Source organism: Borostomias antarcticus (assembly GCF_949987555.1).
Source record: "Borostomias antarcticus genome assembly, chromosome: 13".
NCBI classification, from domain to species: Eukaryota; Metazoa; Chordata; class Actinopteri; order Stomiiformes; family Stomiidae; genus Borostomias; species Borostomias antarcticus.
This window is the reverse complement of record NC_140246.1, coordinates 20,278,890-20,300,421: the sequence shown is the minus strand read 5'-3', so window position 1 is coordinate 20,300,421 and position 21,532 is coordinate 20,278,890. Positions and strand designations below refer to the sequence as shown.

The window sequence follows — 21,532 nt, the reverse complement described above, 5'->3', positions numbered from 1 at the left end:
TGGCCGTAGCTCATACAGAAGGTGAAGGCCGTTCACATGTGGTGACCTGGTTTCCCTCTGTGGTGTGTGTGTGTGTGTGTGTGTCAGACGGGCCAGAGTACCAGACGTGCTCCAGTGCCTCGGGCCTGCCCCGCCCCCCCCTCAGCGACAAGGACAGCGACAGCGGGGGCTCTCACGCAGGAACCCCCACCAAGAAGACCCAGGACCCCAAGGGCCTCCACATGGACCCCCAGAAAGACAGGCTCACCCTGGGCAAGATCAAGGTAGGAGGCCCGGGTCCTGAGCGGAGCAGGGAGCACAGCAGCGCCTCCCCTATTTCTGACAGTTAAGATGGGAGGCTAGTAGGGGGTAACTGGACACTAGGTCAGGGTCAGCTGGCTACCAAATTGTTTGGGAACGAGATAAAATCCTGAAATAATTAGATATAAAAAACTAGAAACGGTGCTTGGAGAGAACAGACCTCCGTCCATGAATGCATTTTGTGGCTCTGTGCAAGTGGAAGTGCGTGCGGGCAGGACATGTTTGGTGCATTCGTTAGGTTGAAAGCTTTAAGCCAGTTCAAACCCCATGTCTCTGTGACCTTCCCATGTTGAGATAATGGTCGTTTCGATTCTCCCTATTGACTATGAATGGGGGGAATTTTTCGCTCCCCAAATCCAAAAAATGAATTGAGGTGAATGGCTGGACATGTTTAGGTGGCTTGTGGACCCACACAGTGATTCAGATCCGCTCAAAAATGTCATGGTCTCTAAGTTGGCCCGTGCTACACCCTTCCACTGAATTTTGTTAAAATTGGTCTTGCAGTTTTTGCATAAACCTGCTAAAAGACAAATGAACTAACGATGAATGAAACGAATGAACATGCCGCCGAAAACATTACCTGTCTCCCTGCGCTGTCGCTGTGCTGTTGTGCCGTCACGCTCTGTTGGTGGTATTCTCTGATGGCGTGGTAGAAGTGTTGGTGATATTCTCTAATGGTGTGGTAGAAGTGTTGGTGATATTCTCTGATGGCGTGGTAGAAGTGTTGGTGATATTCTCTGATGGTTTGGTAGAAGTGTTGGTGGTATTCTCTGATGGCGTGGTAGAAGTGTTGGTGGTATTCTCTGATGGCGTGGTAGAAGTGTTGGTGGTATTCTCTGATGGTTTGGTAGAAGTGTTGGTGGTATTCTCTGATGGTTTGGTAGAAGTGTTGGTGGTATTCTCTGATGGTTTGGTAGAAGTGTTGGTGGTATTCTCTGATGGTTTGGTAGAAGTGTTGGTGATATTCTCTGATGGCGTGGTAGAAGTGTTGGTGATATTCTCTGATGGTTTGGTAGAAGTGTTGGTGATATTCTCTGATGGTTTGGTAGAAGTGTTGGTGATATTCTCTGATGGCGTGGTAGAAGTGTTGGTGGTATTCTCTGATGGAGTGGTAGAAGTGTTGGTGGTATTCTCTGATGGCGTGGTAGAAGTGTTGGTGATATTCTCTGATGGTTTGGTAGAAGTGTTGGTGATATTCTCTGATGGCGTGGTAGAAGTGTTGGTGGTATTCTCTGATGGCGTGGTAGAAGTGTTGGTGATATTCTCTGATGGTTTGGTAGAAGTGTTGGTGATATTCTCTGATGGCGTGGTAGAAGTGTTGGTGGTATTCTCTGATGGCGTGGTAGAAGTGTTGGTGGTATTCTCTGATGGCGTGGTAGAAGTGTTGGTGGTATTCTCTGATGGTTTGGTAGAAGTGTTGGTGGTATTCTCTGATGGTTTGGTAGAAGTGTTGGTGGTATTCTCTGATGGTTTGGTAGAAGTGTTGGTGATATTCTCTGATGGCGTGGTAGAAGTGTTGGTGATATTCTCTGATGGTTTGGTAGAAGTGTTGGTGGTATTCTCTGATGGCGTGGTAGAAGTGTTGGTGATATTCTCTGATGGTTTGGTAGAAGTGTTGGTGATATTCTCTGATGGTTTGGTAGAAGTGTTGGTGGTATTCTCTGACGGTTTGGTAGAAGTGTTGGTGGTATTTTCCGGAAACCAGGGTCTTAGCGAAGTAGTCCAAGGCACAAAAGATCCGTTAAAAAAGTTTACTTTAGTGGCATACCATCAAAAAGTTCTAAACAGAGGCCAACAACGTTCAGCTCATCAGGTCTTCACCAGTGTCTCTTTTCCTCTCCTCCCTCTCTCCCCCTCCTCCTGTCTTCCACCTCTCCTCTCCTCATCCTTTCCTCTACGCCCCTCTCCTCCTCCTCCTCCTATCCTCTCCCCCCCCCTCCTCCTCTACCCACTCTCCTCTCCTCCTGTCCCTCCTCCTCCTCCTCTTCCTCCTCCTCCTATCCTCTCTCCTCCCCTCCTCCTCTACCCACCCTCCTCTCCTCCTGTCCCTCCTCCTCCTCCTTTCCTCCAGACCTTGTTGCTGAGGGAGGCGTGTCTCCTGCTGAACTCCCATCAGCCCCTGCCATCCTCTGACCCTGAGGAGGCGGAGCTCGCCATAGAGACTCGCCTGCTGCAGTCTGACCTCTACCTGCAGCAGGGACACGCCTCCCTCAGGTAGGCCCGGGGAGGCAGGGTGTGTGTGTGTGTGTGTGTGTGTGTTGTGTGTGTTTTTTGTTGTGCGTGTGTGTGTGTGTGTTCGTCTGTCTGTGTTTGTGTGTAACCCTGTCCCTGTCCCACAGTGCTGACGTGGCGGTGTCTGCCATGAGGCTGCTGCAGAACTCAGCTGTCACTCAGGCTAGCCCCGCCCCCTCACACAGAGCCCCCTCCTCCGCGCTCAGACAGAGTCGGACCAGGGGGGACCAGGTACCAGCTGACACACACACACAGCTACCAGCAGACCCACACACCCACACACACAGCTACCAGCAGACCCACACACCCACACACCCAGCTACCAGCAGACCCACACACACAGCTACCAGCAGACCCACACACCCAGCTACCAGCAGACCCACACACACAGCTACCAGCAGACCCACACACCCAGCTACCAGCAGACGCACACACAGCTACCAGCAGACCCACACACCCAGCTACCAGCAGACCCACACACACAGCTACCAGCAGACCCACACACCCAGCACACACAGCTACCAGCAGACCCACACACACAGCTACCAGCAGACCCACACACCCACACACACAGCTACCAGCAGACCCACACACCCAGCTACCAGCAGACCCACACACCCACACACACAGCTACCAGCAGACCCACACACCCAGCTACCAGCAGACCCACACACCCACACACACAGCTACCAGCAGACGCACACACCCAGCACACACAGCTACCAGCAGAGTATTGAGGTGAGTCCTGTCTTCTCAGGGCAGTGTGAGGGAGGAGGGGAGGAAGGAGGCGTGGCCAGAGCCTGGAGACACGCCCCGGGGGGTGGAGTCTGGTGAGCGCATGGGCCCCGCCCTCTGGCTGCGCTGCAGACTGGCCGTGGTCCGCAGCCTGGTGGCTCACATCCCCGGGACCGCCATCTACCCAGGTCTGCGCGCGCACGCGTGTGTGTGTGTGTATTTGATTGTTTCTCAGTTTTTCATGTAGATGGACAGCAATGTTTGAATATAACACAAGTGTGCATGTATGTCTGTGTGTGTGTGTGTGTTTCTATGCCTGTATGTGTGTGTGTGTGTTTGTGTGCCTGTATGTGTGTGAGTGTGTGTGTGTGTCTGTGTGTTTCTATGCCTGTATGTGTGTCTGTGTGTGTGTGTGTATGTGTGTGTGTGCGCGTGTGTGTGTATGTGTGTTTCTATGCCTGTATATGTGTGTGTGTGTGTGTGCGCGTGTGTGTGCAGGCCTGGACAGCAGTGTGGAGGCGGCCAGGCTGTTGAAGGAGGGTCTAGAGGAGGCGGAGTCTTGGGGGGATCCAGATACGCGAGCCCTGCTGCTCCTCCAGGGGGCGACGCTGGACACACACCGAGGACAGCCTCGCCAGGACTGCACCTCCCTGCTACAGGTCACACACTCTCTCTCTCTCTCTCTCTCTCTCTCTCTCTCTCTCTCTCTCTCTCTCTCTCTCTCTCTCTCTCTCTCTCTCTCTTATCACCATCCGTAGACCATGGATTATACAGTATTATACAACGGGTGCTTGGTTAAACGCTGTTCTATGTGACGATATACCACGGCAAAGCCTCTTTACAGTTCTATTTGAAATATTACTGCACCTATCATGACACTAGCCTACATACTCATTACACTAGCCTACATACTCATTACACTAGCCTACATACTCATTACACTAGCCTACATACTCATTACACTAGCCTACATACTCATTACACTAGCCTACATACTCATTACACTAGCCTACATACTCATTACACTAGCCTACATACTCATTACACTTGCCTACATACTCATTACACTAGCCTACATACTCATTACACTAGCCTACATACTCGCGTCATGAACCATCAAGCTTTGAGCCGTCTTGTTTCACTGTTTCAACATTCCAATGTAACAGCTTTTTAATGTTAATTTTCGCACTGACAGTCAGTTTATCACGTCCTGATTGTTTTCCCTTACCGGATAAAGTAAGCACAAAGACTCCCAACATGTGGTCTGTTTGCCAAAATACAGCCTGTTTGAAAATGTGTCGACACGTTGTCGGACTTCCCCGGTGAAACAAGATGGCTCAAAGCTTGAAGAAGCCGTCGCAATCCAGCAGCACCTGAACAGCGCACGTCTGTCAGCTGACAACAATCTGCCGAGCTAGCTGGGTCTATGGTCACTCCTGACTCGGTGATTTGTATGTAGCCTACCAGGCAGATGTGCGGTATTACAGCACCACCTATTGGATGTGTCTAGTTTAGTGTTTCACCACTCTGGTTAAACCACTCTGGTTTATCGTCAACACTGCAACTTGCAGTTGCACAGCAAAGGTAGGCTACACTACGTTCATGGCTAGCTAGGTTGGTCAAAAGTATTTTGGTTGTTAGGGCTCATTGTTCATCGCTTTGAACCTCCATAGCAACATGATAGTTTTAGGAACTACTTTTCTTGGTGGAGTTCACCAAAATTGTTATTAAGACACAAAAATACTAGGTATTGATTCTATAAATATTTCCCGACGGTGTTACCCGTTGTATAAAAGCAATAACTCACTCGAGGGTTGTGGTATATGGCCTATATACCACACCCTCTCATGAGTTACTGCTTCATTGAAGTCTTGGTGTGTGTGTGTGTGTGTGTGCGCGTGCGTGTGTGTGTGTGTGTGTGTATGCTTGCGTGTGTGTGCGTATGTGTGTGTGAGTGTGTATGCATGTGTGTGTGCGTGTGTGTTTATGTATGCGTGTGTGTATGTGTGTGTGTATGTGTGTGTATGCCTGTTTGTGTGTGTGTATGCGTGTGCGTGTGTGTATGTGTGTGTGTATGCATGTGTGTATGTGTGTGTGTGTATGCGTGTGTGTGTGTGTGTGTGTATGTGTGCGTTTGTGTGTGTGTTTGTGTGTGTTCCTACACAGTGGCGATTTTAGCATGGCATTTCTGGAGGGGCAGTTTTATATTACGTCACCATCACAAGAACTAAAGGTAGCCAATTAGTCTACGGTAGGTACATCAGAGCAGAGGCTACAACACACAAAGATAACGATAAATTAACACACGCAGAGGGCTAATTAGACCCATAAGAGAGCGCATGCCCGGTCCAGGGTTCTGAAAGTGACAAGTGCGCCCATCAGACCTGGGCACTACGCATAACCTAGTACTCCACTTATATCACAGCCAAATAGTCTACTACAGTGACGGCGCACTGTCCACATTAGTCATCATGTCCAACAAACTATGCTATCAGAGGTGCAACAGAATCGCCATACGAACCTGGACGTTGAGCTGCCCCAGTAAACCCAGCTTCATGGCACAGTTCAGATGGGACGCAGAGCTTTCATGCTTCGCTGTTCTTTCTGAAAGATGTTTAATGTCTTTGAATCCAGACGATGCCCAAACAGAGTCTCCACCAAAAAGAATACAAGGGAAACAGAACAGTGCACTTTTCGAGGTGCTAGCAGTTAGCCACTTCTTTTTTTCAAACCATTCCTGTTTGAAGGTACGGGTTAGCTTTTCTCCAGCCTGAAGCAGCACCAATTCTTCTGGTCGGTGTGGCCCTAAACGTTTTATTTCCAGTTTCTCTTCCAGTTTCAATGTACTAAACCGCACATTCAACAAATAATCTACACTATTCATTTTTGTTGCACCTGAAAACACTTTAAATCTCTACAAAACTTTAGCTAGCAGCATTGGCTAACGTAGATCGACAATGACGGTGACCCAGTAGTTCAACTTTGATCAACGTTGTTTTATTATTCCCTCGCTAAACCTGTTGCCAGGTAGATTTCGTAGGGGAAGAGACTTTTCTGCCCCTCCACCCAATGAAATCTGCGAGATATTTTTTCACATTACTCCCGACCACGCTCACATTGTCGCTATAGCAACAGTAGGGGAGAACGCTTCGGTGCCCCTCTGCCGAGTCAGAGCAGTCTGTGACACGCTCATACAAAGGGAATTACTGCAAAACAGCACTATACATAGTGTCAGTCAGGTTTATTATATTTATACATGCTATTTTAACCACTGAATCACTATTTTGTATTAATTATAAATTAGATTTTTCCGAAACACAGTTGTAGGCCAAGATGCATCTTGCACAACAGCGCCACCTCTGGTGGGGCACTGCCCCACCTGCCCCTAATGTAAAATCGCCACTGTTCCTACAGGAGGCTGTGGAGCTGCTGTCAGGGCGAGTGTGTCTGGCTCCGCCCTCCTGTGTGACCCTGGCCCGCGCCTCCCTGCTGCTCTCTGACCTCAGAGGAACTTCCAGCCAGGAACTACTGCTGCTCACACAGACACTGCTGCAGCAGCAGGTACACACACACACACACACACACAAGGGGTTCCCCCATAAAGAACGCTGTCAGGAGATGGATGGACAGGAGCAGTTGGGTCTGTCCCTCAGGCTCGCTGCCTCCTGCCTCCTCCTGGATGCCCCCAGGGGAAGGACGACGGGACGGGTTAAGAGCAGGACAACATGATGCATGTGTGTGTGTGTCTTCCCTGTCGCCCATTACCACATGTGGGTTTGAGTCTTCTCCTTCTTCTTCTTCTCCTTCTTCTTCTTCTTCTTCTTCTTCTCCTTCACACACACACACCTGCCCCTGCTCTCTCTCTTGTCTCTCCTGAGCTGAGTGTGTGGTCTATGCCTCTCTGTCTCTCCCCAGCTGGCTGTGTTTGGGGAGGGCGTGTCGTTGGGGGAGGGAGGCGCAGTGATCCTCCCCCCGGCCCCCGGCCTCCTCAACATCTACCTCCCACACCTCCCCCTGCTGGCCAGAGCCACCATGCGCCTTGGTACGCCTCACACACACACACACACACGCGCAAACACACGCACGCACACACACACGCACACACACACACACACACACACACACACACACACACACACACACACACACGCATACACTAACACACACATTCACAGACGCACACACAAACGCGCACACACTCAAACGCACACACGCATACACACACACACACACTCACAGAAGCACTCACACATACACACACACACACACACACACACACACACACACACACACACACACACACACACACAAACATACTGTATGTGGGGTCATTCAGGATCATACTGTATGAATCAACATGTTTACACTAGGGGTCTGTCCCAATTCAAGGGTTGCATCCTACCTAGGTCGCAGCCTACGTGGTCTACGTAGGTCGCGTCCTTCAGGCCAGGTAGGCCGGATGTAAACGATTTGTGAAATGGGACGGTCTAGCCTACGGAGGATTCCCAACTCATTTTGTTGCCTAGGCAGCCCCGCGTGCCAAGCGCCCCGCGTGCCGGTAGCACGACCTGTCCTGAGGTAACTTAGCGCGACCTGTCCTGTTGTTATGGAAACACCACAGAAAATGCCTATCTAAATCGTCTATCTAAACTCGTAGATACAGGCGTAATTTGGATAAAGTTTCCACATATTGGGATTCTATGGTGGTACTATCAGGCGTGAAATTTTATTAAAACTTAATAATATTAACATCAAAGCGGTGTAAACACGTTTTAAAATCCGAGCAATGGCGGCTGGTACAGGAATTCATCTTGACCGAAATGCATTCTGGGAGGGGGGCCTCGAAGGATCCATCAGTTGTATCCTTCAAATTCGTCAAAAGCAGGCCGCATTTGTGGGCTGCATTCGGAGGACTCTTCGTAGGCTGAATGAATTGGGACATCACTTGTCGCCCCGCTGTGACGTAGCAGCCTTCAAATCCGGCCTAGGTAGGATGCAGCCCTTGAATTGGGACAGACCCACTGTTACCTCCTCTCTCTCCTCTCTTCCTCCCCCTGTTCTCCAGGTCACAGCTTGGCTGCCCAGGCCTTGGCCTCTCCGCCCCCCCCCTCCGGCTCCAGCTCTGTGGGGCGGTGTGAGCGTGCCCAGCAGGTGCTCCAGTCCTCCCTGCTCCTGTCCCAGGCCAGCCTCTCCACAGACACGCAGCTGGAGGCCGACGCTCTCTACTGCAGGGGTGAGTGCAGCCAACACAGCCACACGCCAACACGGCGCTGCGCACTGGCTGCAGCTCTAACCGCGCGTGTGTGTGCGTGTGTGTGTGCGTGTGTGTGTGGGTGTCCAGGCCTGGTGGAGCGTTCTCTGATGTGTCTGGGTGATTTTCCGGGCCAGACGGTAGCAGAGACGTTTCTAGAGAGCATCAGGGTCACGCTGGCCCACAGCCACAACCTGCAGTGAGTACAGCACACGGGGGGGGGGGGGGGGGGGGTGTTCTATATACGGGCCTCTGTTTAATGTGTGTGTTTGTGTGTGTGTGTGTGTGTGTGGCAGGCTGATCAGAAAGTGTTACTTGGAGATGGCGTTGGTGTATCTGCACCAATGGGAGAAGGACGTCCCCCCCTCTGAAGATCTGCAGAACCCTGCCCCCCCACCTTCCTCCAAGAAGCCCAAAGGGAAGGTACTGCTGCTCTGTACCTCTCACACTGTTATACATATCTAACTATCTCACACTGTTATAAACATCTAACTACCTCTTATCACACTGTTATAAACATCTAACTACCTCTCTCACACTGTTATAAACATCTAACTACCTCTATCACACTGTTATAAACATCTAACTACCTCTCTCACACTGTGATAAACATCTAACTACCTTTCTCACACTGTTATAAACATCTAACTACCTCTCTCACACTGTTATAAACATCTAACTACTTCTCTCACACTGTTATAAACATCTAACTACCTTTCTCACACTGTTATAAACATCTAACTACCTCTCCCACACTATTATAAACATCTAACTACCTCTATCACACTTATTAACATCTAACTACCTCTCTCACACTGTTAGAAACATTTAACTTTCTCTCACACTGTTAGAAACATCTAACTATCTCTCTCACACTATTATAAACATCTAACTACCTCACTCACACTGTTATAAACATCTATCTCTCTCACACTGTTATACTGTAAACATCTAACTACCTCTCCCACACTTATAAACATCTGACTACCTCTCTCACACTGTTATAAACATCTAACTACCTCTATCACACTTATTAACATCTAACTACCTCTCTCACACTGTTATAAACATTTAACTATCTCTCTCACACTGTTATAAACATCCAACTACCGCTCACACTGTTATAAACATCTAACTACCTCTATCACACTGTTATAAACATCTAACTATCTCTCACACTGTTATACTGTAAACATCTAACTACCACTCTCACACTGTTATAAACATCTGACTATCTCTCTCACACTGTTATAAACATCTAACTATCTCTCCCACACTTATTAACATCTAACTACCTCTACCACACTGTTATAAACATCTATCTCTCTCACACTGTTATAAACATCTAACTCTCACACTTATAAACATCTATCTCTCTCACACTGTTATAAACATCTAACTACCTCTCTCACACTGTTATGAACATCTAACTACCTCTCTCACACTGTTATGAACATCTAACTACCTCTCTCACACTGTTATGAACATCTCTCTCTCACACTGTTAGAAACATCTAACTACAGTAGGACCCCACTTATCCGAACCCAACGGGACCGAAGGTCGTTCGTATCTCTGAAATGTCCGGATGACTGAAACTTATGTTAAAATGCACCAAATTCAATAAGTGGTATACTTGTTTCATATAGACTCATAATAGACCGATAAATACTCTTAATTACTTGTGAAAATGCATCAAAATTGCAATCAAATAGCCAACTAAACTCATATAGCCTAGCCTATAATAGGCCTACAGTAGCCTATAATAAAATAAACGAATTTCCACTTGAGTGCGTGCTTTGATCAAATACAGTAGGCTAGCCTATTTTTTCAAATGAGGCCTGCGCTGCATCGATAGGCTACTGTATTCGCAGAACAAAATGGTATAGCCTATAAACAACCCAACATTAGAACAATTAGAGCAAATGATAATCAATAAATAAATAAATGAAATGACAGACAAGTTGTAGTGTCTTAGGCTATTGTAGCCTAAAACAAAGTCTCTAAAACAACCGATGTAGGCTAACGTGGCCTAGGCTGTAGGCTATTATTTAACAAATACAGTAGGCCTAGTAGGCTAATCTACATGCTCACAACACGTCTGTGTTCCTGAAGTCCATTAACTGGGAACGAAAAATGACTCGATGCTCATCTGCTTCAGGTTGCTGACGCGCTTTCTGGCTACCAAGGAATGCAGCTCTCGCAGCAGACTCGTTTGCGTTTTGCGCTCGGCATTAGAGTAACAAAGAAATTAAACGTGACAGGCTACAACCTACAGGCAACATGTAGGTCTACATACAGTTCTGTTTTTATTCACAGTAGGATACAGTACTGTAATGAAAATCCCACCAGTAACCAGATAACAGGCTCTAAAAAAGAAAAAGTTTTAAGCCTGTCCGGTAGAGGGAGGTTCGGATCTCTGACGTTCGGATGAGTGGGGTCCTACTGTACCTCTCTCACACTGTTATAAACATCTCACTACCTCTCTCACACTGTTATAAACATCTAACTATCTCTCCCACACTTATAAACATCTAACTACCTCTATCACACTGTTATAAACATCTAACTACCTCTCTCACACTGTTATAAACATCTAACTACCTCTATCACACTGTTATAAACATCTGACTATCTCTCTCACACTGTTATAAACATCTAACTATCTATCCCACACTTATAAACATCTAACTACCTCTATCACACTGTTATAAACATCTAACTACCTCTATCACACTGTTATAAACATCTCTCTCACACTGTTATAAACATCTATCTCTCTCACACTTATAAACATCTAACTACCTCTCTCACACTGTTATAAACATCTATCTCTCTCACACTGTTATAAACATCTAGCTATCTCTCACACTTATAAACATCTATCTCTCTCACACTGTTAGAAACATCTAACTACCTCTCTCACACTGTTAGAAACATCTAACTACCTCTCTCACACTGTTATAAACATCTTACTACCTCTATCACACTGTTATAAACATCTAACTACCTCTCTCACACTGTTAGAAACATCTAACTACCTCTCTCACACTGTTATAAACATCTTACTACCTCTATCACACTGTTATAAACATCTAACTACCTCTATCACACTGTTATAAACATCTAACTACCTCTATCACTGTTATAAACATCTGACTATCTCTCTCACACTGTTATAAACATCTATCTCTCCCACACTTATAAACATCTAACTACCTCTATCACACTGTTATAAACATCTAACTACCTCTATCACTGTTATAAACATCTAGCTATCTTTCCCACTTATAAACATCTGACTACCTCTCACACTGTTATATAAACATCTAACTACCTCTCTCACACTGTTATAAACATCTCTCTCACACTGTTATAAACATCTATCTCTCTCACTGTTATAAACATCTAACTACCTCTCTCACAGTGTTATAAACATTTAACTACCTCTCTCACACTGTTATAAACATCTAACTACCTCTCTCACACTGTTATAAACATCTCTCTCACACTATCTCTCTCACACTGTTATAAACATCTAACTATCTCTCTCACACTGTTATAAACATCTAACTATCTCTCACACTGTTATAAACATCTAACTACCTCTCACACTGTTATAAACATCTAACTATCTCTCTCACACTGTTATAAACATCTAACTATCTCTCTCACACTGTTATAAACATCTAACTACCTCTCACACTGTTATAAACATCTAACTACCTCTATCACTGTTATAAACATCTAGCTATCTTTCCCACTTATAAACATCTGACTACCTCTCACACTGTTATATAAACATCTAACTACCTCTCTCACACTGTTATAAACATCTCTCTCACACTGTTATAAACATCTATCTCTCTCACTGTTATAAACATCTAACTACCTCTCTCACAGTGTTATAAACATTTAACTACCTCTCTCACACTGTTATAAACATCTAACTACCTCTCTCACACTGTTATCAACATCTCTCTCACACTATCTCTCTCACACTGTTATAATCATCTAACTATCTCTCTCACACTGTTATAAACATCTAACTATCTCTCTCACACTGTTATAAACATCTAACTATCTCTCACACTGTTATAAACATCTAACTACCTCTCACACTGTTATAAACATCTAACTATCTCTCTCACACTGTTATAAACATCTAACTATCTCTCTCACACTGTTATAAACATCTAACTACCTCTCACACTGTTATAAACATCTAACTATTTCTATCACACTGTTATAAACATCTAACGACCTCTCTCACACTGTTATAAACATCTATCTCTCTCACACTGTTAAACATCTGACTACCTCTCTCACACTGTTATAAACATCTATCTCTCTCACACTGTTAAACATCTGACTACCTCTTTCACACTGTTATAAACATCTAACTATATCTCACACTGTTATACACATCTAACCATCTCTGACACTGTTATACACATCTAACTATCTCTCTCACACTTATAAACATCTAACTACCTCACTCACACTGTTATAAACATCTAACTACCTCTATCACACTGTTATAAACATAACTACAGTACCTCTCTCACACTGTTATAAACATCTAACTACCCCTCACACTGTTATAAACATCTAACTATCTCTCACACACTGTTATAAACATCTAACTACCTCTCTCATACTGTTATAAATATCTAACTACCTCTATCACACTGTTATAAACATCTAACTACCTCTCTCACACTGTTATAAACATTTAACTATCTCTCTCACACTGTTATAAACATCCAACTACCGCTCACACTGTTATAAACATCTAACTACCTCTATCACACTGTTATAAACATCTAACTATCTCTCACACTGTTATACTGTAAACATCTAACTACCACTCTCACACTGTTATAAACATCTGACTATCTCTCTCACACTGTTATAAACATCTAACTATCTCTCCCACACTTATTAACATCTAACTACCTCTACCACACTGTTATAAACATCTATCTCTCTCACACTGTTATAAACATCTAACTCTCACACTTATAAACATCTATCTCTCTCACACTGTTATAAACATCTAACTACCTCTCTCACACTGTTATGAACATCTAACTACCTCTCTCACACTGTTATGAACATCTAACTACCTCTCTCACACTGTTATGAACATCTCTCTCTCACACTGTTAGAAACATCTAACTACAGTAGGACCCCACTTATCCGAACCCAACGGGACCGAAGGTCGTTCGTATCTCTGAAATGTCCGGATGACTGAAACTTATGTTAAAATGCACCAAATTCAATAAGTGGTATACTTGTTTCATATAGACTCATAATAGACCGATAAATACTCTTAATTACTTGTGAAAATGCATCAAAATTGCAATCAAATAGCCAACTAAACTCATATAGCCTAGCCTATAATAGGCCTACAGTAGCCTATAATAAAATAAACGAATTTCCACTTGAGTGCGTGCTTTGATCAAATACAGTAGGCTAGCCTATTTTTTCAAATGAGGCCTGCGCTGCATCGATAGGCTACTGTATTCGCAGAACAAAATGGTATAGCCTATAAACAACCCAACATTAGAACAATTAGAGCAAATGATAATCAATAAATAAATAAATGAAATGACAGACAAGTTGTAGTGTCTTAGGCTATTGTAGCCTAAAACAAAGTCTCTAAAACAACCGATGTAGGCTAACGTGGCCTAGGCTGTAGGCTATTATTTAACAAATACAGTAGGCCTAGTAGGCTAATCTACATGCTCACAACACGTCTGTGTTCCTGAAGTCCATTAACTGGGAACGAAAAATGACTCGATGCTCATCTGCTTCAGGTTGCTGACGCGCTTTCTGGCTACCAAGGAATGCAGCTCTCGCAGCAGACTCGTTTGCGTTTTGCGCTCGGCATTAGAGTAACAAAGAAATTAAACGTGACAGGCTACAACCTACAGGCAACATGTAGGTCTACATACAGTTCTGTTTTTATTCACAGTAGGATACAGTACTGTAATGAAAATCCCACCAGTAACCAGATAACAGGCTCTAAAAAAGAAAAAGTTTTAAGCCTGTCCGGTAGAGGGAGGTTCGGATCTCTGACGTTCGGATGAGTGGGGTCCTACTGTACCTCTCTCACACTGTTATAAACATCTCACTACCTCTCTCACACTGTTATAAACATCTAACTATCTCTCCCACACTTATAAACATCTAACTACCTCTATCACACTGTTATAAACATCTAACTACCTCTCTCACACTGTTATAAACATCTAACTACCTCTATCACACTGTTATAAACATCTGACTATCTCTCTCACACTGTTATAAACATCTAACTATCTATCCCACACTTATAAACATCTAACTACCTCTATCACACTGTTATAAACATCTAACTACCTCTATCACACTGTTATAAACATCTCTCTCACACTGTTATAAACATCTATCTCTCTCACACTTATAAACATCTAACTACCTCTCTCACACTGTTATAAACATCTATCTCTCTCACACTGTTATAAACATCTAGCTATCTCTCACACTTATAAACATCTATCTCTCTCACACTGTTAGAAACATCTAACTACCTCTCTCACACTGTTAGAAACATCTAACTACCTCTCTCACACTGTTATAAACATCTTACTACCTCTATCACACTGTTATAAACATCTAACTACCTCTCTCACACTGTTAGAAACATCTAACTACCTCTCTCACACTGTTATAAACATCTTACTACCTCTATCACACTGTTATAAACATCTAACTACCTCTATCACACTGTTATAAACATCTAACTACCTCTATCACTGTTATAAACATCTGACTATCTCTCTCACACTGTTATAAACATCTATCTCTCCCACACTTATAAACATCTAACTACCTCTATCACACTGTTATAAACATCTAACTACCTCTATCACTGTTATAAACATCTAGCTATCTTTCCCACTTATAAACATCTGACTACCTCTCACACTGTTATATAAACATCTAACTACCTCTCTCACACTGTTATAAACATCTCTCTCACACTGTTATAAACATCTATCTCTCTCACTGTTATAAACATCTAACTACCTCTCTCACAGTGTTATAAACATTTAACTACCTCTCTCACACTGTTATAAACATCTAACTACCTCTCTCACACTGTTATAAACATCTCTCTCACACTATCTCTCTCACACTGTTATAAACATCTAACTATCTCTCTCACACTGTTATAAACATCTAACTATCTCTCACACTGTTATAAACATCTAACTACCTCTCACACTGTTATAAACATCTAACTATCTCTCTCACACTGTTATAAACATCTAACTATCTCTCTCACACTGTTATAAACATCTAACTACCTCTCACACTGTTATAAACATCTAACTACCTCTATCACTGTTATAAACATCTAGCTATCTTTCCCACTTATAAACATCTGACTACCTCTCACACTGTTATATAAACATCTAACTACCTCTCTCACACTGTTATAAACATCTCTCTCACACTGTTATAAACATCTATCTCTCTCACTGTTATAAACATCTAACTACCTCTCTCACAGTGTTATAAACATTTAACTACCTCTCTCACACTGTTATAAACATCTAACTACCTCTCTCACACTGTTATCAACATCTCTCTCACACTATCTCTCTCACACTGTTATAATCATCTAACTATCTCTCTCACACTGTTATAAACATCTAACTATCTCTCTCACACTGTTATAAACATCTAACTATCTCTCACACTGTTATAAACATCTAACTACCTCTCACACTGTTATAAACATCTAACTATCTCTCTCACACTGTTATAAACATCTAACTATCTCTCTCACACTGTTATAAACATCTAACTACCTCTCACACTGTTATAAACATCTAACTATTTCTATCACACTGTTATAAACATCTAACGACCTCTCTCACACTGTTATAAACATCTATCTCTCTCACACTGTTAAACATCTGACTACCTCTCTCACACTGTTATAAACATCTATCTCTCTCACACTGTTAAACATCTGACTACCTCTTTCACACTGTTATAAACATCTAACTATATCTCACACTGTTATACACATCTAACCATCTCTGACACTGTTATACACATCTAACTATCTCTCTCACACTTATAAACATCTAACTACCTCACTCACACTGTTATAAACATCTAACTACCTCTATCACACTGTTATAAACATAACTACAGTACCTCTCTCACACTGTTATAAACATCTAACTACCCCTCACACTGTTATAAACATCTAACTATCTCTCACACACTGTTATAAACATCTAACTACCTCTCTCATACTGTTATAAATATCTAACTACCTCTATCACACTGTTATAAACATCTAACTACCTCTCTCACACTGTTATAGAGATGTAACTATCTCTCTCACACTGTTATAAACATCTCTCTCACACTGTTATAAACATTTAACTATCTCTCTCACTGTTATAAACACCTAACTATATCTCTCACACCTTTATAAACATCTAACTACCTCTCTCTCACTGTTATAAACATCTCTCTCTCTCACTGTTATAAACATCTAACTATCTCACACTGTTTTAAACATCTAACTACCTCTCTCACACTGTTATAAACATCTAACTACCTCTCTCACACTGTGATAAACATCTAACTACCTTTCTCACACTGTTATAAACATCTAACTACCTCTCTCACACTGTTATAAACATCTAACTACTTCTCTCACACTGTTATAAACATCTAACTACCTTTCTCACACTGTTATAAACATCTAACTACCTCTCCCACACTATTATAAACATCTAACTACCTCTATCACACTTATTAACATCTAACTACCTCTCTCACACTGTTAGAAACATTTAACTTTCTCTCACACTGTTAGAAACATCTAACTATCTCTCTCACACTATTATAAACATCTAACTACCTCACTCACACTGTTATAAACATCTATCTCTCTCACACTGTTATACTGTAAACATCTAACTACCTCTCCCACACTTATAAACATCTGACTACCTCTCTCACACTGTTATAAACATCTAACTACCTCTATCACACTTATTAACATCTAACTACCTCTCTCACACTGTTATAAACATTTAACTATCTCTCTCACACTGTTATAAACATCCAACTACCGCTCACACTGTTATAAACATCTAACTACCTCTATCACACTGTTATAAACATCTAACTATCTCTCACACTGTTATACTGTAAACATCTAACTACCACTCTCACACTGTTATAAACATCTGACTATCTCTCTCACACTGTTATAAACATCTAACTATCTCTCCCACACTTATTAACATCTAACTACCTCTACCACACTGTTATAAACATCTATCTCTCTCACACTGTTATAAACATCTAACTCTCACACTTATAAACATCTATCTCTCTCACACTGTTATAAACATCTAACTACCTCTCTCACACTGTTATGAACATCTAACTACCTCTCTCACACTGTTATGAACATCTAACTACCTCTCTCACACTGTTATGAACATCTCTCTCTCACACTGTTAGAAACATCTAACTACAGTAGGACCCCACTTATCCGAACCCAACGGGACCGAAGGTCGTTCGTATCTCTGAAATGTCCGGATGACTGAAACTTATGTTAAAATGCACCAAATTCAATAAGTGGTATACTTGTTTCATATAGACTCATAATAGACCGATAAATACTCTTAATTACTTGTGAAAATGCATCAAAATTGCAATCAAATAGCCAACTAAACTCATATAGCCTAGCCTATAATAGGCCTACAGTAGCCTATAATAAAATAAACGAATTTCCACTTGAGTGCGTGCTTTGATCAAATACAGTAGGCTAGCCTATTTTTTCAAATGAGGCCTGCGCTGCATCGATAGGCTACTGTATTCGCAGAACAAAATGGTATAGCCTATAAACAACCCGACATTAGAACAATTAGAGCAAATGATAATCAATAAATAAATAAATGAAATGACAGACAAGTTGTAGTGTCTTAGGCTATTGTAGCCTAAAACAAAGTCTCTAAAACAACCGATGTAGGCTAACGTGGCCTAGGCTGTAGGCTATTATTTAACAAATACAGTAGGCCTAGTAGGCTAATCTACATGCTCACAACACGTCTGTGTTCCTGAAGTCCATTAACTGGGAACGAAAAATGACTCGATCCTCCTCTGCTTCAGGTTGCTGACGCGCTTTCTGGCTACCAAGGAATGCAGCTCTCGCAGCAGACTCGTTTGCGTTTTGCGCTCGGCATTAGAGTAACAAAGAAATTAAACGTGACAGGCTACAACCTACAGGCAACATGTAGGTCTACATACAGTTCTGTTTTTATTCACAGTAGGATACAGTACTGTAATGAAAATCCCACCAGTAACCAGATAACAGGCTCTAAAAAAGAAAAAGTTTTAAGCCTGTCCGGTAGAGGGAGGTTCGGATCTCTGACGTTCGGATGAGTGGGGTCCTACTGTACCTCTCTCACACTGTTATAAACATCTCACTACCTCTCTCACACTGTTATAAACATCTAACTATCTCTCCCACACTTATAAACATCTAACTACCTCTATCACACTGTTATAAACATCTAACTACCTCTCTCACACTGTTATAAACATCTAACTACCTCTATCACACTGTTATAAACATCTGACTATCTCTCTCACACTGTTATAAACATCTAACTATCTCTCCCACACTTATAAACATCTAACTACCTCTATCACACTGTTATAAACATCTAACTACCTCTATCACACTGTTATAAACATCTCTCTCACACTGTTATAAACATCTATCTCTCTCACACTTATAAACATCTAACTACCTCTCTCACACTGTTATAAACATCTATCTCTCTCACACTGTTATAAACATCTAGCTATCTCTCACACTTATAAACATCTATCTCTCTCACACTGTTAGAAACATCTAAAAACCTCTCTCACACTGTTAGAAACATCTAACTACCTCTCTCACACTGTTAGAAACATCTTACTACCTCTATCACACTGTTAGAAACATCTAACTACCTCTCTCACACTGTTAGAAACATCTAACTACCTCTCTCACACTGTTATAAACATCTTACTACCTCTATCACACTGTTATAAACATCTAACTACCTCTATCACACTGTTATAAACATCTAACTACCTCTATCACTGTTATAAACATCTGACTATCTCTCTCACACTGTTATAAACATCTATCTCTCCCACACTTATAAACATCTAACTACCTCTATCACACTGTTATAAACATCTAACTACCTCTATCACTGTTATAAACATCTAGCTATCTTTCCCACTTATAAACATCTGACTACCTCTCACACTGTTATATAAACATCTAACTACCTCTCTCACACTGTTATAAACATCTCTCTCACACTGTTATAAACATCTATCTCTCTCACTGTTATAAACATCTAACTACCTCTCTCACAGTGTTATAAACATTTAACTACCTCTCTCACACTGTTATAAACATCTAACTACCTCTCTCACACTGTTATAAACATCTCTCTCACACTATCTCTCTCACACTGTTATAAACATCTAACTATCTCTCTCACACTGTTATAAACATCTAACTATCTCTCACACTGTTATAAACATCTAACTACCTCTCACACTGTTATAAACATCTAACTATCTCTCTCACACTGTTATAAACATCTAACTATCTCTCTCACACTGTTATAAACATCTAACTACCTCTCACACTGTTATAAACATCTAACTACCTCTATCACTGTTATAAACATCTAGCTATCTTTCCCACTTATAAACATCTGACTACCTCTCACACTGTTATATAAACATCTAACTACCTCTCTCACACTGTTATAAACATCTCTCTCACACTGTTATAAACATCTATCTCTCTCACTGTTATAAACATCTAACTACCTCTCTCACAGTGTTATAAACATTTAACTACCTCTCTCACACTGTTATAAACATATAACTACCTCTCTCACACTGTTATAAACATCTCTCTCACACTATCTCTCTCACACTGTTATAATCATCTAACTATCTCTCTCACACTGTTATAAACATCTAACTATCTCTCTCACACTGTTATAAACATCTAACTATCTCTCACACTGTTATAAACATCTAACTACCTCTCACACTGTTATAAACATCTAACTATCTCTCTCACACTGTTATAAACATCTAACTATCTCTCTCACACTGTTATAAACATCTAACTACCTCTCACACTGTTATAAACATCTAACTATTTCTATCACACTGTTATAAACATCTAACTACCTCTCACACTGTTATAAACATCTAACTATCTCTCTCACACTGTTATAAACATCTATCTCTCTCACACTGTTAAACATCTGACTACCTCTCTCACACTGTTATAAACATCTATCTCTCTCACACTGTTAAACATCTGACTACCTCTTTCACACTGTTATAAACATCTAACTATATCTCACACTGTTATACACATCTAACCATCTCTGACACTGTTATACACATCTAACTATCTCTCTCACACTTATAAACATCTAACTACCTCACTCACACTGTTATAAACATCTAACTACCTCTATCACACTGTTATAAACATAACTACAGTACCTCTCTCACACTGTTATAAACATCTAACTACCCCTCACACTGTTATAAACATCTAACTATCTCTCACACACTGTTATAAACATCTAACTACCTCTCTCATACTGTTATAAATATCTAACTACCTCTATCACACTGTTATAAACATCTAACTACCTCTCTCACACTGTTATAGAGATGTAACTATCTCTCTCACACTGTTATAAACATCTCTCTCACACTGTTATAAACATTTAACTATCTCTCTCACTGTTATAAACACCTAACTATATCTCTCACACCTTTATAAACATCTAACTACCTCTCTCTCACTGTTATAAACATCTCTCTCTCTCACTGTTATAAACATCTAACTATCTCACACTGTTTTAAACATCTAACTACCTCTCTCAC

General features: G+C 41.9%; 1 protein-coding gene across 1 annotated transcript in view; it reads left to right on the top strand.

Annotated features, from left to right (window-relative positions):
• The window catches only part of cfap54 (cilia and flagella associated 54), a gene marked incomplete at both ends in the record, with an annotated part of 92,298 nt that overhangs the window by 61,874 nt on the left and 8,892 nt on the right, over positions 1 to 21,532 (top strand). Inside the window, 10 exons of the mRNA XM_084448042.1 lie at positions 88 to 263; positions 2,372 to 2,514; positions 2,640 to 2,763; positions 3,290 to 3,455; positions 3,766 to 3,926; positions 6,682 to 6,828; positions 7,183 to 7,309; positions 8,333 to 8,500; positions 8,609 to 8,717; positions 8,815 to 8,941. Of these exons, the coding sequence (XP_084304168.1) occupies positions 88 to 263; positions 2,372 to 2,514; positions 2,640 to 2,763; positions 3,290 to 3,455; positions 3,766 to 3,926; positions 6,682 to 6,828; positions 7,183 to 7,309; positions 8,333 to 8,500; positions 8,609 to 8,717; positions 8,815 to 8,941 (1,448 nt within the window). The remainder of the gene's footprint in view (positions 1 to 87; positions 264 to 2,371; positions 2,515 to 2,639; positions 2,764 to 3,289; positions 3,456 to 3,765; positions 3,927 to 6,681; positions 6,829 to 7,182; positions 7,310 to 8,332; positions 8,501 to 8,608; positions 8,718 to 8,814; positions 8,942 to 21,532) is intronic.